General features: G+C 39.5%; 1 protein-coding gene across 1 annotated transcript in view; it reads left to right on the top strand.

The window, feature by feature from the left end:
* Positions 1-701: 701 nt before the first annotated feature.
* The window catches only part of ADGRG2 (adhesion G protein-coupled receptor G2), a 59,191-nt gene continuing 39,357 nt past the window's right edge, over positions 702-20,535 (top strand). The window contains 4 exon segments of the mRNA XM_060234039.1: positions 702-819; positions 3,713-4,327; positions 15,932-15,985; positions 18,900-18,970. Coding sequence (XP_060090022.1) covers positions 702-819; positions 3,713-4,327; positions 15,932-15,985; positions 18,900-18,970 — 858 coding nt within the window.

Below are 20,535 nucleotides of genomic sequence, written 5' to 3'. Positions count from 1 at the left end.
TCAATGTGGTACTTGATTGGTGGTACATACATACTGTTCAAGTGGAGTTTGGGGACATCATAGCTGCTTCACAAAAACTGAGACTATGGCTTGGAATTCTGCTGACATTATCAAACAACTATATATAGAAGTCAGGACAGGTTGACTTTTCATAAAAACATTTGTGTTATCCTAAGCAAAGTACATTGAAGGGTATGCTTAGGATGATGTCTCTGTTTAGGATTGCAGCGAGGTTTTCATTAAACACAATTTGTCCTCCATTACTAGTGTCCCTTGATAAAGAGATTCTTATAAAGGATTCTCAGGCAAGTCAGTCTAATGCAGACAAGCAGTCTAAGCAGAATTACACCCCTTTAAACCCATTGACCTCAGTAGACTTGAAGGGTGTAACTCCGCATAGGACTGCGCTTTATGTCTGCCACAGATCGCCCTTTCTAAGACTCTTTTATAAACTTTCAAATAGACTCAGTGATTTTAAGCACAGTTTGAAAAGCATTGGTATAAATTAATGATAAATGTTCTAGTTATGATATTTAATATTTATTGTATTTGTTTATTTCTGATTCTTTGGAGAAACTTTCTTCCTGGACCATATTAATATCTAACTGTTTATGGAAATATCTTAAAACTGTTTGATAGTATTTCCAGTCTTGATCTTTTTTTCTGACCATTGCTTTTTAAAATTGTGTGTTTCTTCTAGGATGATAACTTGTGGAGTAGACCAATGCTGTGCTGACAGAATATGGACATTTTTACTTAAGTGGCAGGTTTCTCTTAGCCTCATTTTCTTTTATTTGCTATTGGCTACTTCTGGCAGAGGTAAGTTCTTATTTCCTATATCCATATGTTATCTGTGAAAATGTCATTGCCAACTTTTTTTTTAAAGTCTGATGTATACTTCCAAAGTGTAATTCTACAGCAGATATTTGTAGCAATATTGTCAATGATACTAAAGTATAATTTAACTGTTTAACATTCAGCTTAATCAAAGTACATATTTTAATATAACATAAAACTGGTGTTATAATGGGTAAGATGTCATATTTGTAGGACATATAAGGTCAATTATAAATTATATTCTTGAATTATTGTTTTCATGGAGGATAGTTCCATTAATAGTGATAAACTATGGTGGCTAAAGGGAACCTCCGCATTCAAAAGCAGCGTATCTCTGAATACCAGTGCTGGGGGGCAACAATTGGCTACTGTGTGAAATAGCGTCCTCCCCCGCCCCCGTGCAGCCTCGCTGCCCCTCCTGCAGCCTTGCTGCCCCTCCCACGGTGTCTCCAGCACCCTCCGTTGTTACGATTTTAAGGCCAGGGAAGGGGCAAAGTTTGCCTTCCCTGGTTCTTTAAAGGCTGACAAACCCCGCCCCCCGCCAATCAGCAGCGAAAACCTTTGTAGCAACAGTCCTTTGTAGGACCTTTTCGTTTCCTTTCCTTGTTTTTCAGGCTTAATCTAGGGCATATAAATACTATCAAGTGCAATATTCAGTTGGGACTTCTCCCAATTCCAGATTCACAAATAACTTTCATTCAATTTCTTTATGTATATGTTTCAAATGAAATGCCACTTCAGTAGTGCTTTACTTACATAAGAAATATAAGTTAAAAGCACATGCTGTTCCCAAATCAGAGAATCATTCTAGTGCTACTGAATATTGCACTTGATAGGATTTATGTGCCCTAGATTAAGCTTAAAAAACAAGGAAAGGAAAGGAAAAGGAAAGGTCCCCTGTGCAAGCACCGGTCATTTCTGACTCTGGGGTGATGTTGTTTTCACAATGTTTTCACGGCAGACTTTTTACGGGGTGGTTTGGCATTGCCTTCCCCAGTCATCTGCACTTCTCCCCCAGCAAGCTGGGTACTCATTTTACCAGCCTTGGAAGGATGAAAAGCTGAGTCAACCTCGAGCTGGCTACCTGAAAACCCAGCTTCCACCGAAGATTGAACTCAGGTCGTGAGCAGTACTGCAGGACTGCAGCTTAAACACTGCATCACAGGGCTTTTTGAAAAAAAAGATTAGATACTTAATACATGTTTAAAAGTTGATTGCAATTTACAACACGTTCTTTTTCAAGTATCTCTGTGTTAGGTCTTTATGTGGCTATTGGATTTACATATATAATGCATATAAAATAGATTGGCAGCAGTAAACAATGATGGTGTAGACTAGAGCCAATTTGGGTCTGATCCAGTTGCAAGTTAAGTCAACAGTCAAAAGAAGAGATATGCACCTGGTGTTGGGAAAGGAAGGGCAAGTTTTGTTTGATATTCTTTCTGCAGTAATTTCCCACTAAAAAGCTGCTTGACTTTATAGGACTGGAAAGTACGGAAGCAAAGAAATATATGCATGAACTTTTTTTAACCCCCCCCCCCCCCACATCTATACAGTTTATATCCTGTATCCCTCAGGGTTTTTTTTTCTGGAGGGGAGGGCTTCCTTGTATATACAAATTTAATCAAAGCTTGCAAATTATATTGCAAACATCTTTTGATTGAACCACTGGAACTAGCACCTGGGATGAGTTGACATCTGGTACTAAAACTTTTGAAAGTAGATTGCCAATGCTCAGTTGTGGGCAGGGAATCCCCTGGTCTGGAGTCCTTCCCCCTCTTCAGAGTTAGCAGAAAGCATAGGGAGGGAGGAATGTCTGCTGGGCACTCCATGATACCGTATGGAGACTGGTCCCCATAGAGTATAATGGAGAATCAATACATGGGTATCTGGGGCTCTGGGGGGACAGAGACACCAAATTTTCAGCATAGTATCTGGTGCCTCCCCCCCCCCTAAAAAACACCCAAAGTTTCAAAAAGATTGGACCAGGGGGTCCAATTCTGTGAGCGCTCAAAGCTCCCATCTTCCATTATTTCCAATGGAGGGAAGGCATTTAAAAGAACACGGTCCCTTTAAGCATGATGGCTAGAACTCCCTTCAGAGTTCAATCATACTTGTCACAATCACAACTGATCCTGGCTCTTCCCTCAAAGTCTCCTGGCTCCACCCCAGATATTTCCTGAGTTGGACCTGGCAATCCCAATTTGAAACACTCAAGATCACATGGAGTCTTTTCATATATTGCCTTGGAAGTATAGCAGCTCTACTCCTTCACATGCCACCAAGGTAATGTGACAAACTCATGGGAAAAGCCTATGCTGCAAATCCTTCCTATACCAGAATTAACCCATCTTTATGCAAGTTAATTATTGATGTAGGGAAGAGTTGCCCTGTGGATTTCCCCACACAGTCTGAGACTGACTCACATTGCCTGCATGACGAAAGATAGGACAGCAGCTCTCACAGCATAATGTAAGGACTGGCACAGTCATCAGTGTAGCTACATATCCCCAGCATGCTCCTTGCCCATCTCTTCTCATAGACAAATAATCTGCATTTGGGATTAATTAATAAGAACATAACATGAGGGAAAACTAGCCATACCTCTGCAACAATGCCATAGCCCTAATCCAAATTGAGGTTCTGCAGGACTGCAATTTAAAGTTTTAAAACAATGTGGGATCCATTAATGGAACTCCTTTCATCTCATCTAGTGTGGCCTTCTTGTGTCAGTGTTGTAGAGGAATTTAAGGAACTCTGAATTAAAATAGTTTTTCATAAAGGCAACCTGAATACAGATGCAGAAAACCACAACCATACTGCATCAGCTAGTAAAGATAGAGTTATTAACAAGTTTTGTTTTCCCCCTCCTTAGCTGAGGATGGTTTCCTAGGAGGATACAGTGCTGTGTTTAATGCATGTGATGATGCCTGGACTTTGTCACCTGGAAATTCTGTGCCTGCCCTTAAAAACTTCACCATTTGCATTTCCCTGAAACTAAACAGTACTGAAAATTCTTGGACTGCATTTGTCTACAACAAAAAGGAACTTAATGGCACTCCATCTGGAAACACCTATGAACTTGGACTTACAGGAAAGCATGACAAATTGACTTTTTGGGTATTTGGCAATGAAATAACTTTGGCGGAAGGACTGGATGAACACACCTGGTATCAAGTATGTATAGAATGGAGAAGTGAACTGCAGGAAGTGAGTTTATATATAAATGACGAAGAGAAAAAAACAGAAAAAATATCTAAGAGTGGTCAACTTCATCCAAATGGGCAGCTTTTACTAGGCTGCTCAGAGATGCCAAACATGTCTTCATCTTCTCCAGAGGGGATGATTGGCGAACTGTATATGTTCAGAATGTGGGCTAAAGCAGACATAATTCATATACGAGATTGCCAAGATGGCACCATTGTACGCTGGAGGAAGGAGCACTGGATCCATAATAAGACAGCACATTATAACAACTCTTTGCCTTGTGGTAAGTAATGTTTCTTTGTTTCTGTTTGTGGGAACATCTCAGTTTAATGTGTATCAATACTATTTTCAAAACACTCTAATACAGTCCAATACTGTACTGTATTGGTCCAATACTCCACTACTCCGCTAGTCCAGTACTCCACTCTGTGTAATTAGTTTAGGTTTCAGATACATGTGAATGTTTGCAGTGATTCCCATACAAACACAAGTTCTTGTTTATAAGATTACAAGCTCTTTGGAGCCTGCTTTGGCTCCACTCTAAAAGTGATAACAATTATTAAGACTGTAAGCTCTCTGGAGTCCAGGTTAAAGGTCCCATTTCAAAGTGATACCCAGACTATATTCATCTAGGACCTGATGAAGATTTGAAACGGTGCACTTTGGATCAATCCACTGTTGTCCATATGTGTCAATATATTTGGAATAATAATAATAATAATAAATTTATTTTTGTATCCCGCCCTCCCCCGCCAAAGGCGGGCAGGAATATATTTCTGCATCCATATATAAATGTATATTTGGAGTTAGTGTTTTGTTGTGTATGACTGGCTATTGTTATGTTTGATTTGGACCACCTGGAGGTTGGCAATCCTAGACCAAGCTTTAAATGTTTTACTAAAACTCAACTCTTTCTTTCTCTTATGCAGCTGCACGGTTAGGTACAGGATGTAGGGTGAGAGGAAATGATCAGCAGGCCTAGGATTGTGCATACTCAGTGTTAGCAGGGCATTTGTTAATCAGTTGGCTGAATTAGCCCTGATCAATGGCTCTGACAAACATTTCAGTGACAGAGAATGAGCAAAACTGCCAAGATCTGTGTGTTGAGTATAGGTGAACAGGAGCGCAGGGACAAAGTAGAAGAAAAGAGTTCAGTTTTAAACTCAGTACTTTTAAAAACTTCCTGCTTTGTTCTGGCCAAACATGTTTTGACACACAAAGGGTAACTAAGTGAGATGGGAGCCTAGCATCTGTAGCACAACAAAATTTAAGTATCACTGCAGTATAGGGTTGCCAAGTCCAATTCAAGAAATATCTGGGGGCTTTGGGGGTGGAACCAGGAGACAATAGGGGTGGAGCCAAGATCAAGGCTGTGACAAGCATAATTGAACTCCAAAGGGACGGCACACCTTTTCAATTCCTTCCTTCCATAGGAAATAATGAAGGATAGGGGCACCTTCTCTTGGGGCTCATAGAATTGGACCCCCTGCTTCAATCTTTTTGAAACTTGGGGGGTAGTTTGGGGAGAGGCACTAGATGCTATACTGAAAATTTGGTGCCTCTACCCCAAAAAACAGCCCCCCCCAGAACCCCAGATACCCGCAGATCAATTCTCCATGATTTTCTATGGGAATAAATCTCCATAGGGAATAATAGAGTTCCCAGCAGACATATCCCTCCTCTCCCCCCGCTTTCTGATGACCCTGAAGCGGGGGGAGGGTCTCCAAACCGGGGGATCCCCTGCCCCCACCTCGGGATTGGCCACCCTACTGCAGTAGCATGTAATGACCAACAGTAATGACCAACAGGGATTTCTCGAAGCAATATGTATGACTGGGAGATAGGGTTGCCAATCCGGCTATTCCAGGTCTCCACCAGGCCATTGAGAGAATCGCCAGAGGGCCAGGGATCCTGCAGAGCCATTTGGAACCATTCCGGGTCCATCTGGCTCCATGGGCGAGCCATAATGAGCTCGTCGCCAAAACAGGTTTGGGGTGGCATATCTACACGAGCCCTGAGGGCGAGGTGGTCCGACCATGGCACCGCTTCAGCGGTTATATCGTCCACCGTAACCGTAACCCCGGCCACAAAGATCAGGTCTAACATGTGCCCGGCCTGGTGAGTGGGGGTTGTAACAAATTGAGAAAGTCCTAGCGTCACCATGGAAGACATTAGGTCCGTCGCCTGACTGGAGGTCGGGTTGTCAGCATGGACGTTGAAGTCACCCAGGATTACCAACCTTGGGTGCTCTGCCTCGAGCAGGGACGGTAAGGTGCTTGCTGGTGCGTTTGGCGTATGGTACACCAGCCAGATCGCCAACCCTTCTCCAGCATCCCACGCCAGACCGGCAAATTCAATACTCTCGATCCTTGGGGCCAGGAGCGCCCTAAAGGAGTAAGCCTCTCGTATAAATTATGCCACTCCTCCCCCCCGCACGCTAGTCCGCGATTGGTGGAAGACTGAATAGCCCGGGGGAGCTATTTGTGAGAGGGCTACTGTATCTCCCTCTCGTACCCAGGTTTCAGTCACGCAAGCCAGGTCCATGCCCTGTTCGAGTAGTAATCTAGCGTTCTTTTGGGTCACACCCCTCCCTGATTCAAAAGGCCAGCAAGCCACCTGCTGCCCAAAATCACACAAGAAGTGGGAAAAGGGTGGTGCGGGCTTCTCCAAGGGTTAACAAGGGCTGCAGGGGGCATGGCAAAGCCCCTGGTGGCTGGCTGGCTGCTCACTCTCCTAATCCAGGGATTCTTATGCAGCTGCACCTACTATTCAATAGACAAGGTAGGTGGGGAGGAAGAGGGGGAACCCTCAGAAAGGTTCAGGAGCTGAGCTCCTGTGAGTTCCTGCTGAATCTGAGGCCTGATTGTATGTAAAAAAGCTAAAATTTAGTGGAAATGTAGGGATCAAGGAAGGTAGTACCACATAGGCGTTAAGAACAATGTTGCCTGGGCCCTCCTAGTTTCATGTGTGCACAAGGATATCTGTAAAGCTGCCCAGCAAATACAGTGCCAACTATTTCCAAGTTTATGGAGGGAGCTTCCTTTCTATAACTCTGTAAATCAGATAGACAAGCATTGTGTAGCTTTATGAGACAGACAGTTCCTGATTATCAGAGGATCAGAAATATGTATTGCCACTTTTTAAGGTTCAGGGCCTGGAGCTACCCTTCCATTCTTCTTTATCTTGGAATTCTAAAGATTTTTTCAATTATGCTTGTGTATGAGTTCAAACACATGCATGTTTTAATAAGGTGAGTTCAGTTGCAGACCCCTGATAGCTTTGACTCCATGCTTAATAATATGATGGCAGTAGATTAAGAACTTGGATGCATTTATCTCAGATTTGGTCCTTTTTTAATTCATGTGACATTTTTGGCATATGTATGTTTATTAATTTGAAACCTAAGTACTCTAAATGGCGTCTACATGAGTAGAGGTGGACTGAACTTTTTTGTGTGTAGTTTCTTGGTATAAAACTGTGGTCATCATTTCCTCTGACTATAATAACAAAATTTGATAGAAATGTTGCCGTTAAAATTGGTGCCTTGTCAAATTTGGGAAACTGACCAGACAAAGCAGGAAAAAAATTACATTCTCAATCATGTGTGAAAACTAAAAAAAAATGAATAACATCATATTCAGATATTCCCATGCAATCTTACAAATTTGTAGTAGTATGGTAATTTTAGTTATGTATTTATTTACTTAATTAATTTATACTTGGGCACACCATGAACCAAACCAAACTGCATTTTTCCCAGTTGTACTCTACTGAAGACTGGGGGCAGATAAAGCTCGATTGGTGGTGAGAAGGAGAGAAGGAAGCAAAAAATGGGGAGAAGTTATGGGGGCTTTCATGGAATGGAAATAGGAAATAGTGAGGCAAGGGAAAATGAGATGACCACTGCAAGTCCTTGTGAGTCCCCTGCTTGTAACATATATAATATACTAAAAACACAACCATTTAGAAACAGTTTAGACCCATTTTTATTGCTATTACCAACCACTATCAATTTGGGGTTTTTTTACGTGCATGCACAGTGTAACACTACAAATACTACATTGTGGGCTACAATCAAGGACGTGGAATAAAGAGGGTCCCTGTGAAAAGTAAACTTGTTAATAAATTACACCCACATGGGTCAAAGTACTGATACATAATACAGGGCTTTTTTTGTAGCTGGAACTCCTTTGCATATTAGGCCACACAGCCCTGATGTAGCTAGAGCATACAAGGCTTTTAGTACAAGGCTACTGTAAGCTCCAGGAGGACTGGCTACACCAGGGGTGTGTAGCCTAATATGCGAAGGAGTTCCTGCTACAAAAAAAGCCCAACTTCGTAATATGTGATGGGAAAGAAAATACAGAAGAATCTGCCATTTTTTTTTTTTTTGAAATGAAATTAATTTTTGATGCATTTCTGACAAATGTTTTGATAGATTTAATATATACTGAGCCCTTTTGGATGAATAATACAAAATGGTATGCTTTTCTAATAATGACTACATTCAGCCTTTGGTGGAGTGTGTGTTTTTTTTAACATGGAAACTGGCAGAAATAATTCAGTGATTAGGAAAACATGTGTGAATAGACCTAAGGAACATTTTGCAACTATTTTAGACATATTATGCATAAAAATATATTGCCCTTTTTTGTTGTTGTAACAAATGCAAATTATAATTAATATGGTCAGATATTCATGATTGCCAAGCATTTCAAATACCCTCTTTTTCAGTAATAATTTCTTTTAGAATTGAAGCAGATTTCAAAACTCCAAGCAACATTTTTTCCATAAAGAGACTCTTGAAGAATCAGAAAAACAGCCCTCAGCATTTTTTTCTATGTTTAAATGTGGGATCTGGAAATATGCTAATCACTTGCTGAGTTGTCTTGGTGAATTGAAATCTTTGGGAATGAATAGTGATTAAGCTTTTGTTATGGAAAATAGCATCCTTTCCTAGAACTCCTGTAAGGTCTAGGTTATGACTTTCTTCAATGAGCAATACCATTTTTAGCAGATCTTAGCTCAGTAAGCCACAAGATATTGTACTTTGATGTCAAGGTGATGGGCACAAGACAAACCAGTCTATTATCAGTGGGAAATTCAGTTGTACCACAAGGGTGAAAATTATTCAGTTTTGTGCATTTAAATTGGGGTTGTGTAAGCGTTAATTTGGAACAAAAGTGGATTAGTTCAGGGATGTGTAACATATAATGTGTGCAATAAAATGAAAGGTGAGCAGTTCCAACTCCCCCCCCAATACCCCCCCCCCCCCAAACTACTGAGAGTGTGGCATTCTTTCATGCTTGCTGGTCTTTCCTATTTAGCTGGTAATTTCATCCTGTTGTAGACTTAAGGAATGAACGGCAGGATAACAGTGGGGCACTGACCCCTGGCCCCAGGTAACACATTATTATATGTCACCATTGCAACCTATGAACATGAAATTGGACATCTAAGTGCTCTGAATGCACAACATGCATAAAAAAATATAACCGAGAACACTTCAGCATATAGTAACATATTGTATCGAGAAGTGTTGAATTCATGAGGGGCAGATCTGACATAAATTACTTTATTGGGCCAGGCCAAATGTGTCATAAAATGTAACACGAGGTACCAGAGATATAAACTTTATAAAGGTGATTTCAGATGTTGAATGGCAATAGCAGGTGAATGACAATAGCAGACTTGATTGGATTAGGGATAGTATGCAGAGGGGTAGTAGGCATGGAGATACCAGCGTTGGTAATATCTGTCCAGGATTATTCAGTCCTGAAGGATGCAAAGAATTAATGGACATAAGCCTGATATTAGAAATCACAACATTCAGTTGCTGACCTAAGAGTAGCAGTGCTCTTATGAAGGAATTCCAAAGGGAGATTAGAAAGAGAGACTGCTGAATTGCAACTAAAAATGAAGCTCAAGACAATGCATCCTCCTGGACTGAATTGAAAGCTGGTTTTCCTGTCTCCTTACCAATGTGTGCTATTATTATTTGGCATATGAAATCACTCCATTTTCCAAGATATAAGGATCAATCCAAGTGTTCTAATTCCTAATCAGGTTCTTTTTGAAAGAAAATAAATCCAGATAGGAACACAGAAGTTCAATCTTTTTAAACCAACTTTTCAGAATAAGGCAAAATAATTTCCTCAGTGTACATTGTGCTTGTCAGAAGATTCCATCCATCCACCCAGCCTCTCTCCCTCCAAGAAGAAATGTGCTTGCACACAAAAGCTTATACCTGGAATAAAACATTGTTGGTTTTAAACCTGCGATGGGACTCCAACTTTGTTTCCTCTCTCTCTTTCTTCCCCCTGTCTTCTTCCCCAAAACAGGAGGAGCAGACCAAGAGAAGGAAGCAGAAGGTCTTTGTGTGAGGGGGGGGGCAGGGAAGGGGAGGCAAAAGGCAGGAAGCAAAAAAACAATGAGGGAGGAAAAAGCAAGCTACAGTGTGGCTGCTGCAGCAGCAGGCCTGGAAAGGAAGCAGGAGAAGAAAGTTGCTCAGGGGATGGATTTGAGCCCTGTATGGGCCACATCTATCTCATTGGCTTCATGCTTGATTTCCCTGGTATACACCATGTTACTTTCTGTACACAGTTGTTATTTCTTGGTAGTGATTTCCATGATTGCTGCAGCATTTTTCCAGCTGCTGCAATTGTTGAAATTGGTCTGTAAAAAAGTAGTAGTTGTAATTGTGTAGAAACTGTTTCATACAAGACCTAACGCACACCAGGGCATTTCCTTGTATAGAATTTATACATAAATAATTGCCTTGGCAGACATTGATCCTGATCTGGATTTGGGACTTTCCGTTTGGCTACAAACTCTGCATAGTCTAGATACATCTGTCAAATATAAACAGAGAATGTATGTTAATTTCAGTTAGATGCTATTTATCATACTGTTTTCTGGAACTCTTCTCCTTGTTTAAAGTTACTGGGTTCTATACAATAAATGAATAGTTCCCCAGAGACAAGTCTTCAAATCTAGAACAATCTGATGCAGTGGAATGTGTAAAGGATTTTGGAATCTGTTTGACAGGCAATTCCAGTTAAAGTGTATCTGCTGTGTTTGATTTTAAGAAATGTCAAAAACAACTTAGATTTTGATCATTTGGACTCTGAAGCATGAAGGTGATTTTTCACAGTCTAACTCTAAGCAGTTACTCCAGTCTAAGTCCATTGATTTCAATGGGTTTAGACTAAGGTAACTCTGAATAAGATTGCATTGTTAATCCTCCACACTGAAATGGGTATGGGCAGTAATAATCCTTGAACAATTATTTTGTGTCCTGTTGTGCTTTTGCTATAAACTATGCTTGTAAACCACAATGGAATGATCATTGCCTAGTTTCATATCTCACAATTGTATCTAGTCTGTTAAGTTGCTCTTAGAATAACTGGCTGAGCAGGTCCTGGGTGTAGTATTGTACATTAAAGGATTATGGCTTCAATATGCCAAAAACAAGCCATATAGTGTAGTGAAAGGAGAAAGAATGAAGGATTTGATATTTGACTCTGTGATTTTCCATTAGTATGGGGTATAGGAATAAAACACAAGGATGGTGGACTAAGTTCAGGTTTATTTTTTTAATGTAAATATGGAATTTTGCAATATATTCCTTTAGAACACTTGCCACCTGTTTGGTTCATTGTGCTAGTGGTGCCACTCCTATTTTCATCTTATTGGTGGTTCAATGCAAAAGGAAACAGAAGGAAAGAGAATTGCCAGATGCAAAGGAGTGTCAGAGAGGGAGTGTCAGCATGTTTAGCTGTAATCCTAAAAAACTTTGCTGGAAGTAAGCCACATTGGGGCTTTCTTCTTGGATTGCTCCCATTGTGATGTATGCATGTGTATATAGCTTGAAGTGAGCCGTTGAAAATTGGGGTCTGTTTTCTCCTCAGGTCTTGTGTGGAAGGGGCTTCGGTTAAGTCTTATTCTTGATGTTGGCTCCCAGTGTGTGTATTAGAACAAAGTAGGAGTCAAATTTCACCTTTAAGACCAACAAAGTTTTATTCAGAATGTAAAGTTTCATATGCATGCATACTTCTTCAAACAAAGGAATGGGGTACAATGAGCAGAAGTACATATAGCTGGTGGACAGTGGTTAAGCATGCAAAGTGATACAAGATTGGGATCCAATGGCAAAGTGAAATAAACAAATGGAAAGAATATTTGGTCTGGATAGCATATTGTGTGGAAAACCAATAAAAGGTAATAAAAGTGTGTGTATTAGTGTTCTTTATCTGCAAATGTTCTCTCTTAGTTGGAAGCAATAAAGAGATCTGTTGCTGAAGCTTCTGTGTGCAAGATACAGAACAAAAGGTTGATCTGGAAGCAGGATAAGTAAGCTCACCCAACCTACCTTGTCTTAGAAGATGCTAAACACCTGGTGAACTGTCCCTCTTTGGCTAAAATAAGGGGAAGTGTTGCTAATCTCTTTTGCAGCTTGGTCATTCCAGAAATATAAGGAAAAGGTGGATAGCTGCACAAAAATATTAAACTGGACTTGTTATGTAAATTAGGATCGAAGGTGGGCTTTGAGTCTGATAAAGCTGTAAGCTAAGGTGTTATAATTTGCCTACTGATTTAATGATAAAATGTTTTCTGGATAGTAAATATGTGAGTAGTGAGAGCCTGTCCAGTTGCAGAGTGTGATGCCCAGTAAGGCTAGCCATGTTAGCCTCTTGTAGCAAAAACAAAGAGTTCAGTGGAACAAATTTACGGTAGCAAAAGTTAGATTTTTTAGAAATTTGTCAAATATATAAAGTGTATACACCTGGGGAGAGAAGTTTAATGCAGTGGAAACATCAGAGAGTATATAAATCCCATTTTTATGAAGAATGCAAATGAATGCAAGGTCCGCAGTGCCATTGACTTCAGTGGACTTAAACTTTACTTCGGATAGCATTCTCATATAGTTAATTCCAGTTTGGAAGTCTCATTCTTCATGTGATAGTTTTATAATCAAAGATCCTTTTGTTCATTAATAAGCATACTCAACTTACCTCCAGCTTCATACAGTTCTACTGTCTGACTCCTTAAGCATAGCTTGGCTCATAGTTGGAATTTGGTCCGGTAATGACTTGCAAATACAAAGCTGATGCTAACATAGAGATATGTTCCCTCTCAGTACAACATCGTCGTAATGAAGTTTTTGCTCAAAATAGGTTCCTATATATGAGATGAAGTAGTGAAATCTCAAATGATAAAATGGGCAATTAATGTAAACAAAGAAATAAAGATGGAATCTTGGGAATATTTGTGGAAAAACTCTATGAAACTTGCAACATGTCATAGTATTAAAGAAAACAAAAAAATTAGCAAAGATGAACAACAAGATGCCAGATAGGTGTTGGAAATGTAAAAAGCACGAAGGCTCTTTCTACCATATGTGGTGGACTTGTGAAAGGGCTAAAATGTTTTGGCAGATGATTCAGGAAGAGATTTCTAAGATTTTGGGATATGAATTCAACAAAGTGGCAGAGATTTTTCTGCTGGGATTACAGATGGAAAAATTTCCAAAAGAAGATAGAACTTTAATATGGTACTTGCTCTCAGCTGCTAGGACATTGTATGCGCAGCTGTGGAAGCAAGAAAAAATACCAGAGAAATGGGATTGGATTACAAAAGTTATGTCATGGAGTGAAATGGACAAATTAACAAGAAAACTAAGAGACTATGATTTGGAACTTTTTAAGTTGGAGTGGAAGAAATTCAGAAGATACGTAGAAAAAGAGTGGAAAATAAAAGGACATTGGACAATCTTTGATGATTAAGATTTTTAAAATAAGAATATAACTTTTGGGGTTTTTTGTTTTTTCTTAATAGTTAAGGGTACCTTTAATACTTGTTTTTTTTTTTAAGAAACACTTGCGGGGGTCAAGTAACGGAGGGAGGGGTGGGGGGAAAGTAAGATATGGGGTAGAAAGATTTTTCTTTTACTTTAAGCTTTTATAAGTTGTAGATATAGTTCTGCTACCATATGTTACTAATAAAATTGTCTATACGGCAAAATAGGTTCCTATATATGTGACATTATCGTTACTTAAACAGTCTTAAAATACAAGGGTTTTAGTTGCAGTGTAATATCAGATCTGCGTAAAGTGGTCAGTATATTTTGGCTAGGCTTCCCAAACCTCCTGCTCTGGCGGGAGACTTCTGGGTTCGCAGCCTCATCTCCCGCTCTTCAAAACTCTGGAAGCGGGGGTGGGGGGTGTAGGGGGGGGGGAGAACATACCTTTAGGCTTTATGTTGTAGAGCTCCTGAGCCGTTTGCAAAATGTCTGCCCCTTTAAGGCTGGGCAGGAAGCAGAAAGGGCTTCTGAGAACGGCCCGTCCCTTTCTTTGCTTTCGTTTTCACAGGAAGTAGAGTTGTCCGGAGGAAGATCTGGTAAGTGTGTGTGTGTGTGAGAGGGAGGGGGCAGGGGATTCCCTAGTTTGGAGGCCCTCCCTCCCCTTTAGAAAGCATGGGAAATGTCTACTAGGCACTCTATTATTCCCTATGGAGAACGATTCCCATAGGGAATAATAGGAAATTGATCCGTGGGTATTGGGGGCTCTGGGGGTGCTATTTTTTGAGGTAGAGGCACCAAATTTTTAGTATAGCATCTAGTGCCTCTCCCCAAAATACCCCCCAAGTTTCAAAACGGTTGGACCAGAGGGTCCAATTCTATGAGCCCCAAAATATGGTGCCCCTATCCTTAATTATTTCCTATGGAACAAAGGCATTTTAAAAGGTGTGCTGTCTCTTTAAATGCAAGAACTCCCTTGGAGTTCAATTATGCTTGTCACATCCTTGTTCTTGGCTCCACCCCAATGTCTCCTGGCTCCACCCCCAAAGTCTCCTGGCTCCACCCCCATAGTCCCCAGATTTTTCTTTAATTGGACTTGGCAACCCTAATTTTGGCCTTTGGTAGATTAGGTTTTTTGGTTTTATGTTTTTTCGATAACTGCAATTTATAACAATAGATACTGTTGATTTATTTTAGTGATGTTCAATATGGAAAAATAGTTATTGAAGAATATTTGCTTTTTAATCTGAAGTAAAAAATCTACTGGCAGGTTTTCTCCATTTCCTAGGCTGAAATACAGTACTATTTTTATTAATGATATATACTATTCCATTGTATGTCAAACTCTTCTGTTTTTAATAACCAGTACTGTGTTGTTCCAGATTCAGGATTTTCTTGGCATATTTTTTAAATAGTTCCGTGTTGCCCTCTTGTGGTGAATACTGCTTCCAAACTGGATTACATTTGTTTTAGATTTCTCCCATTCTCAATATGCTCTTGCCCAAATCTGCATTGCATTCTTTCCAAAAAGATCAGAATATTCCAAGAGTGTTAGCATGTGGTCTGGCAAGAATAGTGTGCATTTTTCTGCAGTGCAATAGTAACACGTTACCATTTTCCGTTTTTTTAAATGTCATGCCACTAGAAGATGTTTTGAAATCTTTAAAAAAATCCCAGAAATCAGTTATTGTTATAGTTTTATAGCACTGCAGCAATTTGTTGATATCTATCTATCTATCTATCTATCTATCTATCTATCTATCTATCTATCTATCTATCTATCTATCTATCTATCTATCTATCTATCTATCTATGGCAAATGTGACAACCATACCCCCAAAATCCAATGCAGAGTTAATGTGGAGTATATATAAAAACAAAAGACAGCAAAAAGGTGGAGAAAAGTGTGCAGCAAACTCCCACATGTGGAAAATCCATTCACCAATATGCATGCTCCTGAATTCACAATGGCAACAGGAGAAATGTAGAGAATCTTTGCTGGGTGGAAGCAGCCTTAAACAAGAAAGACAATTGTCACAACAACATTTTCATTTATCTAACAAATGTTCTGAATTGTTCATTCTATAGCCAATGCTAAAAAAAGCTGGTCAAGATTGCAAGAAGATCCAGTAACCACCCCAGGTAAGAAGACGGCTGTCTCTCTTGTTTAAATTTTAAAAAGAAACAGTAAATACAGGCCTAGAAACAATTAGAAAAAAATGGGGAGGGGTGTTTCTTGAATTTATTTTTTATTTATTTATTTATTTATTACTTTGCATTTATATCCCGCCCTCTCCGCAAGCGGACTCAGGGCGGCTTACAGTATCATAAAAACAATCAATTCCATAAAACATATAAAACCATAATACATTTATCAGTTTAAAACTATTACGCTATCTCAATCCAGTCTGGCGGTATTGGGTTCTGACTATGACCACCAGCTTCTGTAGGATGTCCGGTGGCAGCGCATTTTCAGTCAACCAGAAAAGCCTGTCTAAACAGTTCGGTCTTACAGGCCCTGCGGAACGCCGACAGATCTGTTTCAATTTTTCCAACAGTGGCATTTCAGGGATCACTTGAAAAGAAACTCCTATTATTTTTACCCATTTAGATGAGTGAAATAGTGTAATGACATGATTCTCCTCACTCAAATTGTAGAGCATTCAATTTTTGGCAAACTGGCAAGGAATTTGTAGGTGGGGGGAACAACAAAATATTCAATATCACACCAGTGTGCAACATTACTTCTGGTGCAAAATTGGAAGTGATGCCATTGCATTGGTGTAATGCTTTAGGATTCATCCAAAAGTTAGATCATTGCCCCAACATGATGATGTTGTTTCAAGTTCTGCACTGAAAGTGCTGTTGCACATTGGTGTTATGTCAAATTGCTCCCATAACCTTGCTGAGGAGCAATGGAGGAAACTGAGGGTGCAGGATGACCCCTCTAAAAGAAGCTCTTGTTATTTTTTCCTTGTGCAAATTGAAATGGTTTAAGACATGGTTTACTCACTCAAAATGTGGAGTACAGAAAAATTATCTTAGACAATCTACAGGGATGTTGAACTCATTTGTTATGAGGGCTGAATCTGACATAAATGAAATATTGTCAGGCTGCGACATGTGTGTCATAAAATGTGATACCAGGTAGCAAAGATATAAACTTTATAAAGGGCACAGACAGACACAATAAAAGATTAAAAAAACCCCTTAAAATAAAACATGATCAAAACGCTAGCACTCGTTAGTCTTAAGGTGCACTCGTTAGTCTTAAGGTGCTTTCTGCATTTCTCCCATGGGATCCAAGGAACTGGGCAAAGGAAGCTCTGGCTCTTTCCTTCTTTCCCCTGGGGACCAGGAGGGTGAGGAGCCTCAGCCAATAGAAGGAAGAAAGGCTTGGCTCAGTAGCTCTGCTGTGTAATTGAGAGAGCCTGGCAAAGCAAGCTGTCCCTCCCCCCTTCCTCCCCAAGGGAGTAGCCTCAGCAAATGGAGAAACATAGAGGCTGTAGCTCCTGTGCAACTGAGCAAGCCTGGCAAAGCAAACTGTGATGCAGAAGGAAGCAAGAGAGAGGGAGAAGGAAGCAGATAACAGCCAGTTACGCAGCAACTTGGGGGCCTGATAGGAGGAGGCCTCTGGGGATCTGATCCGGCCCCTGAGCCACATGTTTGACACCCCTGATCTGTAGTATTGTATGACTATTATAGTCATATACAATATATTTTCAAAGATATATTTATTGTTTACATGTGAATAATGTCAACAACTAATATGCTACAATATGTTATTATAGAGTTCAATTTTTCAGTGTTATAAAGTTTAATCAAAACAGGCTGGTGGCACTATTGTGATAGTATGAATCTGTTTCTATTCAAGTAATATACTTTCTTTTGTTTGCTACAAAATTTGTTTTAATTTCAACTTTTTTTGGCCATTGCTTTTTCCATCTGACGTGTGAGAAGATGTCAGTGGTTACTTTTTCTAGTTTATGAAACATAGATCAAAGATCTATGAGGCTACCATTGCATGTCAGGTGAGGTGACACAAAACAAAAGAGAAATCACTGCTACTTAACAATCTGTCACAACAGACTTTCTTTTTAGATGTGGGAGAGTTCCTGCTTTAGTGGAATTCTTCCTGAACTGCACAGTACGGCTTATGATAGTCCATTGAGAGAGAGAGAGAATGAAACCTTTGAATGGAAACCAGTGTCAAGTTTCAGCCAATTTATGGCAACCCTTTAAGAACATAAGAGAAGCTATGTTGGATCAGGCCAATGGCTCATCCAGTCCAACATTATGTGTCACACAGTGGCCAATATGTGTGTGTTTATGCACACACACACACACACACACACATATATATATATATATGTATACACACAAACACACACACACACACTGTGGCTAATAGCCACTGATGGACCTATGCTCCATATTTTTATCCAATCCGCTCTTAAAGCTGGCTATGTAAAGTGGGTTTTCAAGACAAGAAATGAATATTGGTGATTTGCCATTGCCTGCCTCTGTATGGTATTCTGGGCTTCCTTGGTCTCCAATCTAAGTACTAACTAGGGTTGCCTGACATGAGGCCTGACAAGATCAGGTTAACCTGGTCCATCCAGGTCAGGGCAACCTTTGAATAAAAGGATTCAAATTAAAAGTATGACTATCTTAAATCATTTAACTGCCTTCGTTTTATAGGTGTTAGTTGAAAATAGAAACTTGTCTGTTTCCTCCCCAATTAGCCTTGAGTTTTACATAATTCCATTCCATTCTGTATTACCTGAATTTCTTGATCCTGCCAGGTTTTATTTAGACCTCCTACAAGAAAAATTATTGCAAAATGAGTGCCTGCATACAGCATCTGAGTAGTAGACTCTAATCCAGCAAAGTTTATGCTGGAGTAAAATTTTATCTGTCTGTAAAGTGTTAGAAGATGCCTCTTTATTTTAATAGTAATAAGCTATCCCTTTAGAAAACCCAGTCATTTTTAAATATATATCTATTTATACTACTCTTTTTATTTGCATTTTAAAAATAATTTATTTATTTACAGCGGATTCATCCATTGTCACTTTTCTCACCTACCCCAACAGTGCTACAGGCAAGACTTCATAAATATTTATCATACATAGTGGGTTTATTTTTAAATTATTTTCCCCTCTTCATTTTGCCATTGGTATTACTTTTTGTGTTTTTTCTCCTTTTGATTCATATTCATTGAAATTATGCCTTCTGGAGGTGATGATTTACACAGAAAGTGATATGTATATAAACTGTATGTAACTGGTTGCTTTTAGTTTTAATAAAACACAAAGCTTATCTTTAATAAAAGACTAATCAACTTTATACAAATCTGAATATAGAAAGTATTTTATTCTGTTTAGAAATTATTTTATTCTGTTTAGAAAGTATTTTATTCTGTTTAGACCAAGATAGCTGGGATTATATCTAAATAGACAATTTCTACATGGCTGCTATGAAGATGCCACCATCTTTTAGAAGACACTTTAAAATGCTGCAGTGTGGCAGATTTAGGCATTTCCCCCACAATATCATTTGCTGAAATGGCCTTCCCCACCAACAGCTGTTTCACCATTTGAAAAGGTGTGTGAGAGGGGAACTCTATGTGGCTCAGTTCCTGTGTGGCCAGGAAATGGCAAACTTTTGGGATACATTGCTTTGTTCCAAATAGGATGGCATTGTCTCATGAAAGAATTTGTATCCTGGCACTGAGAGATATTAGAAAAGGAAAAAAATGGAACATGGCCTGATTTGTGGGCTGTGATATGGAGATATGTATATTATTACTCTTTTTCCCCTAGTCCCCAACCTTAGTTCCCAACTATGAGTGCTAATTGTCCCAGTGGGGGAAAGTCACAGGTATCTGTGCAGTAATGTTTCTTCTGCAAATTAAATAAAGGTAAGACTTACTGTATGAGTGCTGTCTGGCCCTCCCACCCTTCAATTTGTCTGAGAAATGACATTGTGTGGTGAATCTACCAGGGAAAAAATCCATCAGCATGTCAAGCAACACTCTGGAATCCAACCCCTCCTCCCACCCCCAATTCTGTGATAAATTCAGGACTGATGTCACATCTGGGGTTTTGCCCAGAAATGATGGTGATGCATCACATGACATCATTACCACCCTTTGCCTTGCCTCCAAGCTTTTGTGGATGCCAGACAGCCCTGCTTCTGGTAGAAAAAAGATTACCAAAATGGCCAGTAGATGGAGATGCTTAGACCTCTCTGCACTACAGCCCAGATTTTGATAGGAGTTCCTTGGGGCAGTTTAACAGCAGTTACTCAGTCCTATATCTCAGGTATGCCTGGGGGCTTTTGTTCTTTTTCTTATGCTATGTTAAACTTATGATTATTATGATTATTTCTTATGCTATGTTAAATTTATGATTATTATGTGAACAGATTTTTCTGTTTGCAGTTCAACCAGCTTTTTAAAAAAAATCTGGACTTTGTTGTTACTTATTTTTATTACATTCAGCTTGTATGAACTCACTAAAAGATTTTTGAGTGTTGGGTTTCTTAATGTCAAATTTATTTATTCTTTTGCATAAGGACTGACATGTTTGATGTTGAAAGGTCATTGCTGACATTTGATGCCATAATATCATTGATTGCATTATATTATTGATGTTATTTTAAAATATGAACTTCCTTTATAAGTTTTT

Source organism: Heteronotia binoei, chromosome 3 (assembly GCF_032191835.1).
Source record: "Heteronotia binoei isolate CCM8104 ecotype False Entrance Well chromosome 3, APGP_CSIRO_Hbin_v1, whole genome shotgun sequence".
Taxonomy (NCBI): Eukaryota; Metazoa; Chordata; class Lepidosauria; order Squamata; family Gekkonidae; genus Heteronotia; species Heteronotia binoei.
The sequence above is the reverse complement of the archived record's forward strand: the minus strand, read 5'-3'. Positions and strand labels throughout refer to the sequence as shown.